The sequence below is a fragment of the Coregonus clupeaformis genome, chromosome 5 (assembly GCF_020615455.1).
Source record: "Coregonus clupeaformis isolate EN_2021a chromosome 5, ASM2061545v1, whole genome shotgun sequence".
NCBI classification, from domain to species: domain Eukaryota; kingdom Metazoa; phylum Chordata; class Actinopteri; order Salmoniformes; family Salmonidae; genus Coregonus; species Coregonus clupeaformis.
In genome coordinates, this window is record NC_059196.1 from 19,134,652 (window position 1) to 19,154,833 (window position 20,182).

The following is a 20,182-nucleotide window of genomic DNA, read 5'->3' on the forward strand; positions in this document are numbered from 1 at the left end:
ATGGGTTCCGCTGGAGTACAGAAATCTTTAAGTCATACCACAGATTCTCAATTGGATTGAGGTCTGGGCTTTGACTAGGCCATTCCAAGAAATGTAAATGTTTCCCCTTAAACCACTCGAGTGCTGCTTTAGCAGTATGCTTAGGGTCATTGTCCTGCTGGAAGGTGAACCTCCGTCCCAGTCTCAAATCTCTGGAAGACTGAAACAGCTTTCCCTCAAGAATTTCCCTTTATTTAGCGCCATACATCATTCCTTCAATTCTGACCAGTTTTCCAGTCCCTGCTGATTAAAAACATCCCCACAGCATGGGGATGGTGTTCTCGGATGGTGTTCTCGGGGTGATGAGAGGTGTTGGGTTTGCGCCAGACATAGCGTTTTCCTTGATGGCCAAAAAGCTCAATTTTAGTCTCATCTGACCAGAGTACCTTCTTCCATATGTTTGCGGAGTCTCCCACATGCCTTTTGGCAAACACCAAATGTGTTTTGGTGGGTGCCCTCACTTGGTAGGTTTGTTGTGGTGCCATATTCTTTCCATTTTTTAATAATGGATTTAATGGTGCTCCGTGGGATGTCCAAAGTTTCAGATATTTTTTTATAACCTAACCCTGATCTGTACTGCTCTACAACTTTGTCCCTGACCTGTTTGGAGAGCTCTTTGGTCTTCATGGTGCCGCTTGCTTGGTGGGCCGCGTGGTGGGCCCCTTGCTTAGTGGTGTTGCAGACCCTTTCAGAACAGGTGTATTATATACACTGAGATCATGTGACAGATCATGTGAGACTTAGATTGCACACAGGTGGACTTTATTTAACTAATTATGTGACTTCTGAAGGTAATTGGTTGCTCCAGATCTTATTTAGGGGCTTCATAGCAGAGGGGGTGAATACATATGCACGCACCACTTTTCCGTTATTTATTGTTTAGAATTTTTTGAAACATGTTATTTCTTTTCATTTCACTTCACAAATTAGGACTATTTTGTGTATGTCCATTACATGAAATCCAAATAAAAACTATTTAAAATTACAGGTTGTAATGCAACAAAATAGGAAAAATGCCAAGGGGGATGAATACTTTTGCAAGACACTGTATATGTACATAGTGCCTTCAGAAAGTATTCACACCCCTCAACCTTTTCTACATTTTGTTGTATTACAGCCTGAATTTAAAATGGATTACATTGAGCTTTTGTGCCACTGATCTACACACAATACCCCACAATGTCAAAGTGTAATTTTGTTTTCAGACATTTTAGTTCTTTTTTTTTTTTTTTTTGGCTTAAATGTCTTGAGTCCATAAGTATTCAACCCCTTTGTTATGGCAAGCCTAAATACGTTCAGGAAAAATAATTTGCTTAATAAGTCCCATAATAAGTTGGACTCACTGTGTGCAATAATAGTGGTTAACATGATTTTTTTATGATAACCCCATCTCTGTATCACACACATGCAATTATCTTTAAGGTCCCTCAGTCGAGTAGTGAATTTCAAGCACAGATTTAAGCAAAGACCAGGGACATTTTCCAATACCTCACAAAGAAGGGCAACTATTAGTAGATTGGTTAAAAAAAAGCAGATACTGAATATCCCTTTCAGCATACACCCAGTCACTACAAAGATAGTTACAGTTTAATGGCTGTGATAGGAGAAAACTAAGGATTAATCGACAACGTTGTAGTTACTCCACAATACTAACCTAAATGACAGAGTGAAAAGTAGGTCTGTACAGAAAAAAACTTGTTTGAAATAAGGCAGTAGTACTGCAAAAAATGTGGCAAAGAAATGAACCTTTTGTCCTGAATACAAAGCATTATGTTTAGGGCACATCAAACATCACTGAGAACCAATCTTCATACTTTCAAGCATGGTGGTGGCTGCATCATGTTATGGATATGCTCTTCATCGGGCAAGGACCAGGGAGTTTTTGGGGGGATAAAAAGAAACGGAATACAGCTAAGCACAGGCAAAATCCTAGAGAAAAACCTGGTTCAGTCTGCTTTCCACCAGACACTGGGAGACAGTGTCACCTTTCAGCAGGACAATAACCTAAAACACAAGGCCAAATACACACTGGACATTGAATGTTCCTGAGTGGCCTAGTTATAGCTTTGACTATAATTGGCTTGAAAATCTATGGCAAGACTTGAAAATGGCTGTCTAGCAATGATCAACAATAAGAGTTTAAAAAAAGAACAATGGGCAAATATTGTGCAAAGCTCTTAGAGACTTACCCCAAAAAGACTCACAGCTTTAATCACTGCCAAAGGTGAATCTAACATGTATTGACTCAGGGGGGTTGAACACTTATCTAATCAAGATACTGTATATTAGTGTTTTATTTCTCATTCATATTTTAAAAAAAAAAATAGAATTTTACTTCCACTTTGACATAGTATTTTGTGTAGATCCAAAATAAAAACTTTGTAACAAAATGTGGAAAGAGTCAAGGAGGTTGACTACTTTCTCAAGGCAAAGTATCGACCTCAATTACTTCGTACCCCTGCACATCGCCTTGGTACTGGTACCTTGTGTATAGCCAAGTTATCTTTACACACTGTGTATTTATTATGTGTTATTACTTTGCTATTATTTCTCCATTTTCTTTCTATCTGCATTGTTGGGAAGGGACCGTAAGTAAGCATTTCAATGTTGTTTACGAAGCATGTGCAAATAAATTTGGATTTGTAAAGTGAGCAAAACTCACCGTAAACTCTTCCCCCTCCTCATCGCCAGAGTCACCAAAAATGTCGGCAATCATTTTCCTATACGAGAGAGAGCATAGGAACCTTACAATAAGAACCAACCAAACAGTCTACAATACACACATCCTTTTAGTACATTCAATGCATTCGGAAAGTATTCAGACCCCTTCACTTTTTCCACATTTTGTTACGTTACAGCCTTATTCTAAAATGGATTAAATACATTTTTTCTTCATCATTCTACACACAATACCCCATAATGACAAAGTGAAAACAGGTTATACATTTTCGCAAATGTATTAAAAATACAGAATTATCTTATTTACATAAATATTCAGACCCTTTGCAATGAGACTCAAAATTGAGCTCAGGTGCATCTGTTTCCATTGATCACCCTTGAGATGTTTCTACAACTTGGAGTCCACCTGTGGTAAATTCAATTGATTTGACATGATTTGGAAAGGCAAACACACCTGTTTATATAAGGTCCCACAATTGACGGTGCATGTCAGAGCCAAAACCTAGCCATGAGGTCGAAGGAATTGTCCATAGAGCTCCGAGACAGGATTGTGTCGAGGCACAGATCTGGGGAAGTGTACCAAAACATTTCTGAAGCATTGAAGATCCAATAGAACACAGTGGCCTCAATTATTCTTAAATAGAATTAGTTTGGAACCGCCAAGACTCTTCCTAGGACTTGCCGCCGGGACAAACTGAGCAATTAGGGGGAGAAGGGCCTTGGTCAGGGAGGTGAGCAAGAACCCGATGGTCACTCTGACAGAGCTCCAGAGTTCCTCTGTGGAAATGTGATAACCTTCCAGAAGGACAACCATATCTGCAGCACTTCACCAATCAGGCCTTTATGGTAGAGTGACCAGACAGAAGCCACTCAGTAAAAGACATGACAGCACGCTTGCAGTTTGCCAAAAGGCTGATGAAACCAAGATTGAACTCTTTGGACTGAAAGCAAAGCGTCATGTCTGGATGAAACCTGGCACCATCCCTACGGTGAAGCATAGTGGTGGCAGCATCATGCTGTGGGGATGTTTTTCAGCGGCAGCGACTGGGAGACTAGTCAGGATCGAGGGAAAGATGAACGGAGCAAAGTACAGAGAGATCCTTGATGAAAACCTGCTCCAGAGCGCTCAGGACAGCAGACTGTGGCGAAGGTTCGCCTTCCAACAGGACAACGACCCTAAGCACCCAGCCAAGACAACACAGGAGTGGTTTGGGGACAAGTCTCTGAATGTCCTTCAGTGGCCCAGCCAGAGCCCAGACTTGAACCCGACCGAACATCTCTGGAGAGACCTGAAAATAGCTGTGCAGCAATGTTCCCCATCCAACCTGACAGAGCTTGAGAGGATCTGCAGAGAAGAATTGGAGACACTCCCCAAATACAGGTGTGCCAAACTTGTAGCGTCATACCCAAGAAGACTCTAGGCTGTAATCGCTGCCAAAGGTGCTTCAACAAAGTACTGAGTAAAGGGTGTGAATAGTTATGTGAATGTGGTATTTCAGCATTCTTTATTTTTTTTTATACACTACCGGTCAAAAGTTTTAGAACTCCTACTCATTCAAGGGTTTTTCTTTATTGTTACTATTTCCTACATTGTAACTATGAAATAACACATATAGAATCATGTAGTAACCAAAAAAAAGTGTTAAACAAATCAAAATATATTTTACATTTGAGATTCTTCAAATAGCCACCCTTTGCTTTGATGACAGCTTTGCACACTCTTGGCATTCTCTCAACCAGCTTCATGAGGTAGTCACCTGGAATGCATTTCAATTAACAGGTGTGACTTCTTAAAAGTTAATTTGTGGAATTTCTTTCCATCTTAATGCGTTTGAGCCAATCTGTTGTGTTGTGACAAGGTGGGGGGGTATACAGAAGATAGCCCTATTTGGTAAAAGACCAAGTCCATATTATTGCAAGAACATCTCAAATAAGCAAAGAGATATGACAGTTATACATTTAAGACATGAAGGTCAGTCAATACGGACAATTTCAATTACTTTGAACGTTTCTTCAAGTGCAGTCGCAAAAACCATCAAGCGCTATGATGAAACTGTCTCTCATGAGGACCGCCACAGGAATGGAAGACCCAGAGTTACCTCTGCTGCAGAAGATAAGTTCATTAGGGCCCGGTGTAGCTCAGTTGGTAGAGCATGGCGCTTGCAACGCCAGGGTTGTGGGTTCGATTCTCATGGGGGGCCAGTATGAAAAAATTTATGCACTCGCTAACTGTAAGTCGCTCTGGATAAGAGCGTCTGCTAAATGACTAAAATGTAAAATGTTACCAGCCTCAGAAATTGCAGCCCAAATAAATGCTTCACAGAGTTCAAGTCACAGACACATCTCAACATCAACTGTTCAGAGGAGACTGCATGAATCAGGCCTTCATGGTCGAATTGCTACAAAGAAACCACTACTAAAGGACACGAAGAAAAGACTTGCTTGGGCCAAGAAACACGAGCAATGGACATTAGACCGGTGGAGTCCAAATTAGAAATGTTTGGTTCCAACCACCGTCTCTTTGTGAGAAGCGGTGTGGGTGAACGGATGATCTCCGCATGTGTATTTCCCACCGTAAAGCATGGAGGAGGAGGTGTTATGGTGTGGGGGTGCTTTGCTGGTGACACTGTCTATGATTTATTTAGAATTCAAGGCACACTTAACCAGCATGGCTACCACAGCATTCTGCTGCCATACGCCATCCCATCTGGTTTGGGCTTAGTAGGACTATCATTTGTTTTTCAACAGGACAATGACCCAACACACCTCCAGGCTGTGTAAGAGATATTGTACCAAGGAGAGTAATGGAGTGCTGCATCAGATGACCTGGCCTCCACAATCCTCTGACCTCAACCAAATTGAGATGGTTTGGGATGAGTCAGACCGCAGTGTGAAGGAAAAGCAACCAACAAGTACTCAGCATGTGGGAACTCCTTCAAGACTGTTGGAAAAGCATTCCAGGTGAGAGAATGCCGAGTGTGCAAAGCTGTCATCAAGACAAAGGGTGGCTATTTGAAGAATTCAAAATATAAAATATATTTTGATTTGTTTAACACTTTATTTGGTTACTACATGATTCCATATGTGTTATTTCATAGTTTTGATGTCTTCATTATTATTCTACAATGTAGAAAATAGTAAAAATAAAGAAAAACCCTTGAATGAGTAGGTGTCAAAAACTTTTGACCGGTAGTGTAAATTCACAATTTTCTAAAAACCTGTTTTTGCTTTGTCATTATGGGGTATTGTGTGTAGATCGATGAGAAACAAAATAAAAGTAATAATCAATTTTAGAATAAGGCTGTAACAAAATATGGAAAAAGTCAAGTGGTCTGAATACCTCATTCCCCAGCACATTGACTCTGTACTTTTACCTGTTATTTTTACTCATTGTTATTCGTTATTCACTGTGTATTTATTCTTTGTGTCACTATTTCAACATAATTTTTTGTAATCCATCTTTAACTCTGTATTGTTTGAAAAGGACACGTAAGTAGGCATTTCACTGTTAGTCTACACCTGTTGTTTACGAAGCATGTGACAAAATGTAATTTGATCGAATTTATGTCAAGTTCCAGAATAAATATACTACTAAAAATTATAATAATTTGTATAGTGCTTTCATTACAGAAATAATCTCCTAGTGCATAAAACGCAAAGTAAACAACAAATTGTCATTTATGTAAGGAAAATCAGAACTCAAACTAAAAAGGAGTGTGTGTGGGGGATCGGAATACTTACTCTTCCTCATCGCCTGATTCGCTGTCGCTACCAAACAGTGTTTTCTCATCCTTCTTCCCTCCTTCCGCCTTCTGTCCACCATCCTCGTCTTCGCTTTCTGAGCCCAGTTCCCGCAGTTTGGCCATAGTTTTGTCGGGCGTCTCCGAGCCTGCGTCGCTGTCAGAGTTGTCATCGTCAGACACGGTGCGGCTCTTCTTCACCGCTGAGGAAGAGGAGTCACCATCATTATCATCATCCTCAGCCCCATGGCTCTGACCAAAACTATTTTATTTGATTGAACCTTTATTTATCCAGAAAGTCCGATTGAGGTCAGAAGGTGTGCATCTTAAATGGCACCCTATTCCCCATACAATATATTACTTTTGACCTGAGCCACCCAATTGCGCTGGCCCAGCTGCCGGTCTGTTATATTACCTGGTTCGTCAGCCTTCTCCTCATCATCTTCACTGTCTGACAGGATGGCTTTCTTCCTCTTCACTGTAACGGTACATAGACTTTCATCAAAATCACATTAAGATACCGACAGATAGATGGAGTTAGATACCTGATAGATACAGTGTAGGGATGTGCATCTTTCACTTCAAAATGTAAATGGTACGTTTTAGTTTGAAACAATTCTGTGCAATTCGGTTCGATTCAATGCCCTAACATTTGTTGCATAAACACATTCATTTTCCATTCTAAATTCAAATCTGCTGCTGATTGAGTACATGGGCTGGGCCTCTCTGAGCTGGATCTGTCTGGGCCGACGTCCATCTGTCCAAGGTCTTTTAAGGGAGTTTGCGAGCACACTCGTTTGGTTCGCCTAGCATGGTGACGCCTTTAGGTTTACAATTAGGGTTAGGATTAGTTTTAGGGTTAGGGGTCTGGGGAAAATAGGATTTTGAATGGAAATACATTTGTTGGTCCCCACTTGGATAGTAAAACCAACATGTATGTGTGTGTGACATGTATATGTCTATGGTGTATGCAGGCACCTGAGCTGAGCCATAAGGGAGACTGGGCAATGTAGCCTTTTGACTTGTCATTTTTGCAGATATATATGTTTTGAGCTAGTAATGTATCAATATTGATCTGTAAAAATGTTCTATGACATAGCCATTAATATATAGCACAACTTTGGATTTCACAACGGTCTCAAAATCGAATGGTTAAACTTTAGACCATTAGCTTCTCTTCTCCTCCTGCTTGGACGGTTCAGTGCAGGTCGCAAAAGTGATTGCTGTCCTTGATATGAAATTATCAACTTTACCATGTATATCTAAAAATGAACATATACACCGAGTGTACAAAACATCAGGAACACCTGCTCTTTCCATGACAGAATAACCATTTAATTTAATTACAGATTCACTACATGGAACAGGTCGTCCCCAAATAAAATCAAAAGGAACTTTGTTCTGAAGTGTCTGTCATATATCTGAGAGATAAGAAAGATCAGGAAAGTTTTTTTTTCACCCCTTATTTTTGGCACTAAACAGTCTCCATATATACACAAAAGTATGTGGACACGCCTTCAAATTAGTGGATTTGGCTATTTCAGCCACACCCGTTGCTGACAGGTGTATAAAAATCGAGCACACAGCCATGAAATCGCCATAGAAAAACAATGGCCTTACTGAAGAGCTCAGTGACTTTCAACGTGGCACCGTCATAGGATGCCACCTTTCCAACAAGTCAGTTCGTCAAATTAGTGCCCTGCTAGAGCTGCCCCAGTCAACTGTAAGTGCTGTTACTGTGAAGTGGAAACGTCTAGGAGCAACAACCTCTCAGCCGCGAAGTGGTAGGCCACACAAGCTCACAGAGCGGAAGCGCATAGCGCGTAAAAATCGCCTGTCCTCGGTTGTAACACTCACTACCGAGTTCCAAAATGCCTCTGGAAGCAACATCAGCACAATAACTGTTTGTCGGGAACTTCATGAAATGGGTTTCCATGGCGGAGCAGCCACATACAAGTCTAAGATCATCATGCGCAATGCCAAGTGTCGGCTGGAGTGGCGTAAAGCTCACCGCCATTGGACTCTGGAGCAGTGGAAACACATTCTCTGTGATGAATCACGCTTCACCATCTGGCAGTCTGACGGACTAATCTGGGTTTGGCGGATGCCAGGAGAACACTACCTGCCCCAATGCATAGTGTCAACTGTAAAGTTTGGTGGAGGAGGAATAATGGTCTAGGGCTGTTCTTCATGGTTCGGGCTAGGCCCCTTAGTTCCAGTGAAGGGAAATCTTAACGCTACAGCATACAATGACATTCTAAATGATTTTTTATAGTATGAATAATACAATAGAACATAGCTGAATAAAATAGAAAGGATATTTTCTCCAAACGATTTCCGCGGGAGTGTGCACATGCGGCTATTCTGTGTTGAGCGGTTAACAAAGAAACATAATATGTAATATGCCATTTAGCAGACGCTTTTATCCAAAGCGACTTACAGTCATGCGTGCATACATTTTTTATTTTTTATGGGTGGTCACGGGGATCGAACCCACTACCCTGGCATTACAAGCGCCGTGCTCTACCAGCTGAGCTACAGAGGTCCTCCTATATGCATAATTTAGAGTTATTTATGCAACTTTAGTTGTGATACAAAACGTTGGGCTATATGTTTTGATTTTTAATACATTCTAAGGATGCATGATGCGACCAATGAGGATTTGAAAAAACGTGCATGAAAAGGCATGAGCTCTGCTTTTTTTTTTGCGCAGGCTACACACACTATCAGTCTCTCATTCACAATTTGACAAGCACTTGATAATGCCTTGAATTTTGCCCTCCTGTAGATCTGAAATAATTGGATGCTGAAACTTCCATCAAGAAAAGCAAGGAGAAGCAATTCAGGCATTCTTGAAAGTCAGGACAATCCTTGTCCTGCAAATAAACTTTGTTTTTATAGTTGAACACATTTATTTAGCAAGCAGTAGGCATTAATAATTAAATATGGAGTGGCGCTTTGTTACGCGATGACATCACATACCTTCAAAATTATTCAGCAATCATTTATTCTAAAAACACTATCATAATTTGTCGCAATACAGAAAGTGTCATAAAAGAAAATCCCACCTGTCAAACATATAAAAATGTTGGCGATCTTCAGAACATCTCTCCTACAGCTGCCGTTTCCATGACACGTCGCAATTTATTTATTTGGCACCGTTGCTTTTGTCTAATAAACCTATTATTAGACAAAATTTGCCTATTCATCTACAAGTCATTTTGCATGGCGAACAACCTCATGCAATGTCAGTAGCCAAGTCAAACGGTGCGCTGCTTCGCGCACTGACCAGCGAGAGGTCTATTCCTGAACTTGCACATTTGCGCGTCACCTCCAGCATTGAAATGTTTGTAAAATGGCTTGCACAACATTAGGCTTTATTAGTTGAGTGACAACTAATGTAATTTGCTAGGTTATTGTTAACAAATGCGCTGTTGAAAATTGTTTTACCGGAATAAAAGTAAGCTACCGCCTGAGACAACTATCATTTGGCTATACTGCTGATCGTGCTTATATTAATTTTATTTTGATTGTTCAGGTTCACCACTGGCAATAGTTTTGGTACTTTTGCTTTAAACAATCAGTTTAGCCGCCTAAGGTTGATGTCTGAGCCATTGCTGAAATATAATTAACATAATACAAAAATCCACATAAAAATCTGTCAGTTTAAACTAGACTTTGTCCAGTCCGAGGTGAGTAATCGCTGTCCTGATATCCAGAAGCTCTTTTTGATCGTAAGAGACGGTGGCAGAAACACTATGTACAAAATAAGTTACAAATAACGCGAAGAAACACACATAATAGCACAATTGGTTAGGCATCCATCTCCTCCCGCTAATCACTCTGACAATGCAAATGTAATTGAACATCTAATCAAACACTTAATGAGAGCCCACGAGGCCATGTTGCGCAACATTTCAATAGGCTATGCAATTACGTGAGAAAACCGAGTGACGGCCTCTTAAAAAGAGGATTCCATCAGCTTTCTGTAGGCTAGGCCTACTAAATGTATTACTCAACTTTCATAATATTAAGCACATTTGCTTCTCTTAAAAACAGGAGTATCGCCTTACCTGGCTAGCATGAGAATGAACCACAGGAAAAGCATCCTCTATTCGCTATTTAAGAGCATAGATTACATGTTTTTTTTCTCTTCCCGCTGCCACTGTTCCGAGACAGGTGCATGATAATGGTCCAATCTAAATCAAAACAAATATCACATATATTATTTAGTAAAGACAAGATTAAATCAAGAATAGTGTGATGGGTGACAATATTAGCCTATCACTTGTGAGGTGACTTACTTTAATGTATGACTGTTATTTACCAAATCACCTAACTATGTTGAATTGTAACTTGATGTAGGACTCTGGTTCACCCACCAGAGATCCCAATGTCCTTGGTAGAGCTTCTGGTCGTAGTTGTGGTTAGAATGGATACTTCAGATGTACAAGCGGTTGTCTGAGAGGAATTGTCCTCTCCTCTCGAGTCTTTAGTGAAAGTTCTCTAGACGACTATACATGCCAGCTGCAGACTGAGATGATAAGGTCTAGTGCATCGTCTTCTTCAACTCGTGTAGAGGTTGAGAGTTTGAATTTCTTCATTTCAAACGTGTGGACTAACGTCTCACGTTTTCTGGTCTAACCATGTTGTAACGTGTAGCTTCAGCTTCACGCTTCTTGGTCTTGTAGAAATTCAACCATTAGCAACATTCTGCTTATACCGTAGTATGCTTGGTCTTCCTTTGGTAATGGAGTTGTAGTTTTAAACCATTTTGAAACGTTTAGCTCACGCTTCACGTCTGCTGGTCTTGTAGTGTCAACCATTTTAAGCCGTGGGCTTCCTGGTCTGCTAGAAATTCAACCATTTGCAATGTTTAGCTCACGCTTCACGTCTGCTGGTCTAATGTTTAAATGTTTTTCAAGGCTTTTTATGCACTCGGGGTAAAAGGGGCATTCCATCATGTTTGTGCTCATCTGGGCGTGGCCACTGACTGAGAACAAATCAATATGGAAAACAATCATCTCATCTAGAATGCTAAAATCACAGTTATCTTCACAAAATTATTATTATACTTAAATCATTCGTTTTATACAACAATTACATGCAAACTTCATAACTGGGAAGTGTATTCTGCCAGAGATAGTTATGTTGTTCCACTGTCTTTAATGACATCACAACATAGTAACGAATTTGACATGTTTGTTCTTTAAGTCCCCACCAACCATTTCCCACATTCTTTTAAGTAGGAATATTGTTTTATTATCCACCTTTGGATGTTGGAGTCTTGGCGGGAAGACTTCCTTTGTTAACAAAAGGGGTCCTTTCTCCCAATACTTCATGGCAAGGAAGAGAACGTCTGCACAATATTTACAACCGGTCATAAAACTGGCCCCCAGGAAAGGGGGTGTTCAAACCTTTGCCTGGCCGGCATGTTTGATCCTCAACCCATGAGGGCAGGTCATGACACTTGAGAATGATATACTTTTCCAATCATAGTCGCATACCTCATGTAGCCTAGCCCATAAGCCTATATGTTTTGATAAGGTTTGAATCACAACTAAAGTGGGCAAATAACTTATTAAAATGAAGCATATTCCTCCGCTTTACAACGGGTGTAAAGCCTAACTGGCATACATCCGCAGTGCGTGAGTTTCAAATTTGGGAAAAATTATTTACCATAAAAACGCACATTTATAATAAAAGCATTAAATGCATAATCGCATGTGTGGTCACTTTCGAGAATGGTGTTTTCCTGCTAATGGAACATTCACGCTTATAGCCTACTACCTTGTGTGCATTGCTGTGCTTATGTCAAGAAATAGCCTAATAGTTTATCAACATTTTAAGCTAAACGTCAGCCTCATTGCTTAAAACCGGTTTTGTTATGATGTAAATGTAAAATGTTATGCTAGTGGTTGTATTAATTTGGGATCTATCGCATCAGACAACTGTCCCAGACTATGTTTGGAATATTTATTTCTCGTACAGAATAGGTCGACTTTTGTACTATGGGGGAATAGTAGATTGACATAGGCTAGTGTTTTTTCTGTTCGTTAGGCCTACTCATCTTGTTGGCTGACGAAAAGTACATGTGGACAGTTCTTCCAATATCTTCAATATGCACCTCGGAATTGGATAAAGACGCGTGTAGTTGCGTCCCCAATGTGTCTGTCTTCACTTGTAGCCTAGGAGAAAGACCTGATCACGTGACTGAGAGCCATGTGAGTGAGAGGTACGAGTGAGAGGTCCTTCGGCACGCAGCCGGGAGAAGGGAATTATAATTATTATATTCAGCCCAAGGGCACAACGGCCACGGATTTTTGGGGGGGCATTACGGCCACACAAAGGGGATGCAGCCGGGAAATTCGAGGCGTTATATCAAGTGCTTGTCAAATTGTGAATGAGAGACTGATGAAGTGTGTGCAGCCTGCGCAAAAAAACAAAGCAGAGTTCATGCCTTTCATGCAACTTTTTACAAATCATCATTAGTATCGAATCATGCAGCCTTAGAATGTATAAAAAATCTAAAACATATAACCCAACATTTGTATCACAACTAAAGTTACATAAATAACTCTAAATTAAGCATACAGGAGTACCTGTGTTTTTGTTAACCGCTCAACACAGAATAGCCGCATGTGCAAACTCCCTCATAACATCCTTTCTATTTTATTCAGCTATGTTCAATTCTGTTCTTCATTCTATAAAATAAGCAAATCTTGTCTGCTAAATCAAGTAGTGTAGCCCACAGCCATTTGGCATAGCCAGATCAGGGCCTAACATAAGGACAACTCAGAGTATGCTATTCTATTCTTCTGAAATAGACTACATTTTCTTCATATCATGTTTCTTTAGACCGGTCTAAAATAAATAATGGATTTATTGTGATGTGTCGGCTATATTACATGGATTTATTAGACTTTTTAAAATGACGATGTTCCAAAGGTCTGCATCAGCGTGGAAGCCAGGAGATGCTAAATGTGTTTAGGCTAATTAACAGTCAATTACCGATGAGAACGGCAGTTATTTGCTTGACAATCACCGGCTGACAAAATTTCATGACCGCCACAGCCCTAGTTGCACCATTGTTATTATGTAATATAACCATATACAATTTCAGTAGCAACATGTCTTACATGCTGACCACACCGCTCGCGGTGCAAAATACATTTACACATACATGCTATTCAATCATTGCAGCCACACTGCTCACGAGTGTCTACACAGGCAGGTGCTAAAATAGAACTTGGTTCTATTTTTGACGCATGACGCACTGCAAGTCCCACCTCTCCCAACTCCTCATTGGTTTTTAAGAGCATATACCCATGTGGGTGATTGAAAGATGAACTGAGGTCCACACTCCAGTCCAGTTGGTGATGGTAATGCACCTTAAAGTTGGTTGCCAACCGCCATATAAAGTCTAAAGAAGAAGACTGAAGGAGGAGAGATTCCTAGAAACGAACTCGGTTTACCCTTTTATCAGTGGATTAATTGTCGGAGTAGAGGTCCTTCTGCATTTCAGGTAAAATAACAACCCAATGTTTATATCCCAGGACAAATTAGCTAGCAACAGCAAGCTAACTAAATTGCCATAAATGTTTAATGCTTTTCGACCTGTCCCCAAATTAATATAGTTGGTTCAGAGTTCGTTTTGATATTTCAACCTGCGTGTCCTGATCGCATCTGGTGTGGGTGGACAAAATCAACATGCACCGCGCACGGTCTAGTCAGCATCTTAGACCGATGGACTGTGCCACCCCCACGGTCTCCACAATGGATCAGTCCACTCAGACAGGCGCGAATCAGACAGGTGTCTTGTTTTTTTTTTTGTTGCTATATGCTCGACTAAAGAAATCTCGGTCGACCAACAGCCTATCGACCAAACAATCGACCAGTCGACTAAATGGGGTCAGCCCTAACACAGTTACATGCTTAGTTCGACACTGAAGGATAGGGCGCATCAGTTGTCCCAAAGTGAGATAATTTTAGGTAGAAAGTAATATGAACAAAGACAAAATGTGAACCAGAGAATCATCGGTTTGGGATCCCGCGGCCCGATGAACTCATATCTTTAAATGCCCACACCAGTAGAAATCCACTTTTTCAAGCTGAAAGACAATTGCCAGAGCTTACCCATGATGTTACACAACAATGCAAGTGAATAAGTAATCGTTTTAGTCAAGTATGACATATTCGGGCTTGAAGTGACAAAACCGAACAGCATGCTTCGTGCAAATTCGTGCCAATGACATGTCTTTTCCTAGGAAATGAGTTGGAAATACTTTTTTGGCCTACGTTTCATTTCAGGGCTGGGCTTTATTTTAATGGTACCACCCACCAGCATGGCATAGTTTATTCATCAGAAACACCTGCAAAGTTCGCAATTCACGACTGAGCTGAGCAATATGATAAATAGGATAAGAGTATCTATTAAGCCTATTAAGTTGATATATTTCTAACATATACTTACGGTGCCTCCCGTCAGCGCTGCACCTGTACTGCCACTGTAGCTCAATTCCACCTGGCAAAGTTTGCATTTCACAACTTTCTCATTTAACTTCTCAAAGTATTGCCCTACAGGACTATGCTGCGGTCGCTTCCCTGTCTCACTCTCTGCCATTTTTCAAACTGTTAACGTCAATGACGTGCAAAGCGCTTTATAACTGTGGCAAATAATCTTAAAGATGCATATCTCCTCCATTACAGCATTGTTGTGTTAGGCATGTTGAATTTTTCCCTTTATGATGATCGGGACCTGTTAGTGGTAGTTCATTAATAACTGCACTGTAAGGGACGTTTTCTAAAAGTTAACGATCCCAATTTCGCTTAAACAATAACGTGGAACTGTTGTAGTAGGAATGTGTGTACTAAACCAGAGCATGTCGATATCTGGAGCAAGTGAATAGAAAATGTATTCGAATAGGGATCAGGAGATTGATTGTGCACTTATCAGGAGTAAACTTGTTCTCCCCTTCCCAAGTCTCTGATGTAGATTGCACTTACTTGGCATCTCGTCGTCGTCCTCACTATCTTCCACCACCCGTTTGGCGGGACTCTCCTTCTCCTGGTCACTGCCTGCAGCTGCTTTCGCTGGCCGAGCATCCACCTCATCCTCACTGTCGGAGTGCATTACAGCCTTCCACTTCCCTTTATTCTTGCCGCCCTCCTCCTCCTCTCCATCAGACTCCATCTGCGCTTTGTGTTTGGGTGCCTCAATCTCACTATGTGCATTAGTGTGTCCGCTCCGGGCTGGGGACGGGGGCTGATCCTCGTTCTCAGAGTCGCTCCCAGCTGCAGCCCGTTTGGTTTCTTTCTCCTCCATGTCAGAAGTGCTGCCTCTGCGTTTGACTGGGGACCCCTCAATTTCCGAGTTGCTGCCTCTGCGTTTGGGTGGGAACTCCTCTATGTCTGAGGTGCTGCCTCTGCGTTTGACTGGGGACCCCTCAATTTCCGAGTTGCTGCCTCTGCGTTTGGGTGGGAACTCCTCAATTTCTGAGGTGCTGCCGCTGCGTTTGGGTGGGAACTCCTCTATGTCTGAGGTGCTGCCTCTGCGTTTGACTGGGGACCCCTCAATTTCCGAGTTGCTGCCGCTGCGTTTGGGTGGGAACTCCTCTATGTCTGAGGTGCTGCCTCTGCGTTTGACTGGGGACCCCTCAATTTCCGAGTTGCTGCCGCTGCGTTTGGGTGGGAACTCCTCTATGTCTGAGGTGCTGCCTCTGCGTTTGACTGGGGACTCCTCCTCGTTATCGCTGTCTGCAGGCCTAGGGGCCTCCCCCTCAGAGTCACTGTCCGCCCCTTTGTGGCCCTCGTTGTCTGACCCGCTGGCCACGCCGTTTGCCTCCATGGCCCGAGCAGCTACCTCACCATCACTATTCTCATCCTGAATTTAAAAATGTGGAAATATAAAACACTTTATACGTCTATGGTTAGGAATGGATACAGGGCTCTAAAGTGTGACCATTTTACACGCATACGTGCCTAAATATTTTGCTGTGCGACCTGACATTTAAATTTAGGAGCACCAGTGCGACTAGAAATATTAAGGATTCTAGCTTTATTAGCTAATTTTTCATTGTGCTCGTACATTTCTTTGTGTGACCCTAAATTTTTCCTTGTAAAAAAGGTCAGCGTAGAGCCCTGGGATATTATATTTATTTTTTAAATGTTAAAATCGGTATGTGCAAGATGGTCTGGAAATCAAGAGGGCTTGACCACCACCACGTGGTCAAAAGTTTTGAGAATTACACAAATATGAATTTTCACAAAGTCTGCTGCCTCAGTTTTTATGATGGCAATTTGCATATACTCCAGAATGTTATGAAGCGTGATCAGATTAATTTCAAAGTCCCTCTTTGCCATGAAAATGAACTTTATCCCCAAAAAACATTTCCACTGCATTTCAGCCCTGCCACAAAAGGACCAGCTGACATCATGTCAGTGATTCTCTCGTTAACACAGGTGAGAATGTTGACGAGGACAAGGCTGGAGATCACTCTGTCCTGCTGATTCAGTTAAAACAACAGACTGGAAGCTTTAAAAGGAGGGTGGTGCTTGAAATCATTGTTCTTCCTCTGTTAGCCATGGTTACCTGCAAGGAAACACGTGCCGTCATCATTGCTTTGCACAAAAAGGGCTTCACAGGCAAGGATATTGCTTCTAGTAAGATTGCACCTGAATCAACCATTTATCAGATCATCAAGAACTTCAAGGAGAGAGGTTCAATTGTTGTGAAGAAGGCTTCAGGGCGCCCAAGAAAGTCCAGCAAGCGCCAGGACCGTCTCCTAAAGTTGATTCAGCTGCGGGATCGGGGCACCACCAGTGCAGAGCTTGCTCAGGAATGGCAGCAGGCAGGTGTGAGTGCATCTGCACGCACAGCGAGGCAAAGACTTTTGGAGGATGGCCTGGTGTCAAGAAGGGCAGCGAGGAAGCCACTTCTCTCCAGGAAAAACATCAGGGACAGACTGATATTCTGCAAAAGGTACAGGGATTGGACTGCTGAGGACTGGGGTAAAGTCATTTTCTCTGATGAATCCCCTTTCCGATTGTTTGGGGCATCCGGAGAAGACAAGGTGAGCGCTTCCATCAGTCCTGTGTCATGCCAACATTAAAGCATCCTGAGACCATTCATGTGTGGGGTTGCTTCTCAGCCAATGGAGTGGGCGCTCTCACAATTTTGCCTAAGAACACAGCCATGAATAAAGAATGGTACCAACACATCCTCCGAGAGCAACTTCTCCCAACCATCCAAGAACAGTTTGGTGACGAACAATGCCTTTTCCAGCATGATGGAGCACCTTGCCATAAGGCAAAGGTGATAACTAAGTGGCTCGGGGAACAGAACATCAAAATGTTGGGTCCATGGCCAGGAATCTCCCCAGACCTTAATCCCATTGAGAACTTGTGGTCAATCCTCAAAAGGCGGGTGGACAAACAAAAACCCACAAATTCTGACAAACTCCAAGCATTGATTACGCAAGAATGGGCTGCCATCAGTCAGGATGTTGGCCCAGAAGTTAATTGACAGCATGCCAGGGCGGATTGCAGAGGTCTTGAAAAGAAGGGTCAACACCGCAAATATTGACTCTTCGCATAAACTTAATGTAATTGTCAATAAAAGCCTATGACACTTATGGAAGGCTTGTAATTATACTTCAGTATACCATAGTAACATCTGACAAAAATATCTAAAAACACTGAAGCAGCAAACGTTGTGAAGACCAATACTTGTGTCATTCTCAAAACTTTTGACCACGACTGTGGTGATGAACACTGGTTATCTGAACGTCTTGCTTAGATGACTATCCCCTTACCTCGGAGTGGAGCGGCTCTTCCGCATCTGAACCAGGAGCATGTTCGTCTTGTACTGGGGTGCCGCCACCATCTACAGGACATAACCAACACATTTTTTGCCATTCCAGAATGAATGTTTACAAATATTGGTATCATATACAAGGGGCATGACGACCATGCACACAATAACATTGATGCAACAGTAGCTACGATTGGGAGAGGTCTGTCCATAATAAAGTGTTGCTCTGTCTTTATAACAATAAAATCAACAAGGCAGGTCCTACAGGCACTAGTTTTGTCGCACCTGGGCAACTGCCCAGTTGTGTGGTCAGGTGCCACAAAGAGGGACTTGGGAAAACAGGGCAGCACGGCTGGCCCTTAAATGTACACGTAGAGTTAAAATAACAAAATACGCATGTCAATCTCTCATGGCTCAAAGTAGAGGAAAGATTGACTTCATCACTACTTGTTTTTGTAAATAGTATTGACATGTTGAATGCACCGAGCTGTCTGTTTAACCTACTAACACACAGCTCAGACACCCATGCATACCCCACATGAAATGCCACCTTAGTGGCTAGAGGGCACACACTTAATGTATTGTGAATGATATTATAATGTATATTACTTCGTTAATTTTTCCTGGACCCCAGGAATAGTAGCTGTTGCCTTGGCAGCAGTTAATGAGATCCATAACAAATACCACAAAAAAAAGCAATAGGAGCTAGCTTGTCCGCGCCGAGGCAGAATCAAAGCAGTTCTTACCAGAGTGGTTCCCGGAGAAGAATTCGTCCTCTTCGCCATCCATTTGTCCAAAGGACACTATGGACAATCAACTCAGTATTTAGGCTTGGCGATTAATCAATTGTATCTGTGGTTATTGTATCAACGAGAAAATGCAAGTTCCGAAACAAGCAATCTGCACGGACAAATGGGCCCTGCTGGTAGCTAGTTAGCAACCACAAATGGAACAACGTCAAGATCTAGCTAACGAAATAAGACAATCTGGCCAGCTGAGTCGAAAGCTAGCCAGCAATGATAGTGTCTATGGCCGGTCAACAAATTAAAACAATAGTTAATTGATCAACATTAGCAAGTAGCTGTATAAAACAGTCCTGCGATGTCCAAAATGGCGTCAACGAATTTGAGCCGTCATATGCGCATGCGTTCAGCTTTGGTCGCGCTTCGAATGACGTAGTTCTTATGCGCATGTATTTTGAAATTCTTCGGGACTTCTGTTGTACACCGTACAGTACTATTGTACAGTAGGCTACCTTACATTAAAGGACAAGTTTCCCTTTTTACAACCTAATCTCTATTTTTTTTAAATCTAAATGGCATGTTACAGAAGGGTCCAGACATCTTTTTTTGTGATTTCACAAAAATCTTACCCCAAACAGCAAATCACTTCCTCATCCTCATTGTGTTATATAAGGGCCCTGAAAAAAACATGAACAAAACACCCTAAAACGTCATTTTAGGAACGGCAAAGCTCTCAGTATAGTGACGCGGGTCTTTAGATGTTGTACACATGAAGTTGTGTCATTCCAAACGTTATCCGTAATGTTATATTTATTCCCTTTTGCGCAACTCAAGCGGTTCCATTTTCCATGTAGCCTGCTGCTACAGGTAACTGCCAAAATAATGGAAACACCAACATATAGTGTCCTTATAGGGCATTGGGACACCACAAGCAGCCAGAACAGCTTCAATGCGCCTTGGCGTATATTCTACAAGTGTCTGGAACTTCCTGTGTGGAAGCATCCCATGCATTCAATATACTTTGTATCCCTCATTTACTTTAGTGTTTCCTTTATTTTGGCAGTTACCTGAAAAATGGACAGAGGTATCTCTGGAGTCACAACAAAATGGAATATAATGTTGCAGATAAAGTTCGGTATGACACAATTTCATGTGTACAACATATAAAG

At 41.7% G+C, this 20,182-nt stretch overlaps 1 protein-coding gene across 4 annotated transcripts in view; it reads right to left on the reverse strand.

The window, feature by feature from the left end:
• LOC121561898 (protein IWS1 homolog) overlaps window positions 1-19,421 on the reverse strand; it is a 40,803-nt gene extending 21,382 nt beyond the window's left edge. For 2 of the 4 annotated variants that reach the window (XM_041874338.2, XM_041874328.2), the window contains exons 1-6: window positions 19,017-19,419; window positions 18,272-18,342; window positions 15,465-16,341; window positions 6,874-6,936; window positions 6,460-6,661; window positions 2,702-2,759 (exon numbers count right to left, since the gene is read on the reverse strand). In XM_041874338.2, coding sequence (XP_041730272.1) covers window positions 2,702-2,759; window positions 6,460-6,661; window positions 6,874-6,936; window positions 15,465-16,341; window positions 18,272-18,342; window positions 19,017-19,059 — 1,314 coding nt within the window. In that variant the 5' untranslated portion in view covers window positions 19,060-19,419. Of the gene's footprint in view, window positions 1-2,701; window positions 2,760-6,459; window positions 6,662-6,873; window positions 6,937-15,464; window positions 16,342-18,271; window positions 18,343-19,016 lie in introns of all 4 variants that reach the window. The other 2 variants (XM_041874342.2, XM_041874333.2) reach the window with 2 other exon arrangements.
• Between the last annotated feature and the right edge of the window lie 761 nt (window positions 19,422-20,182).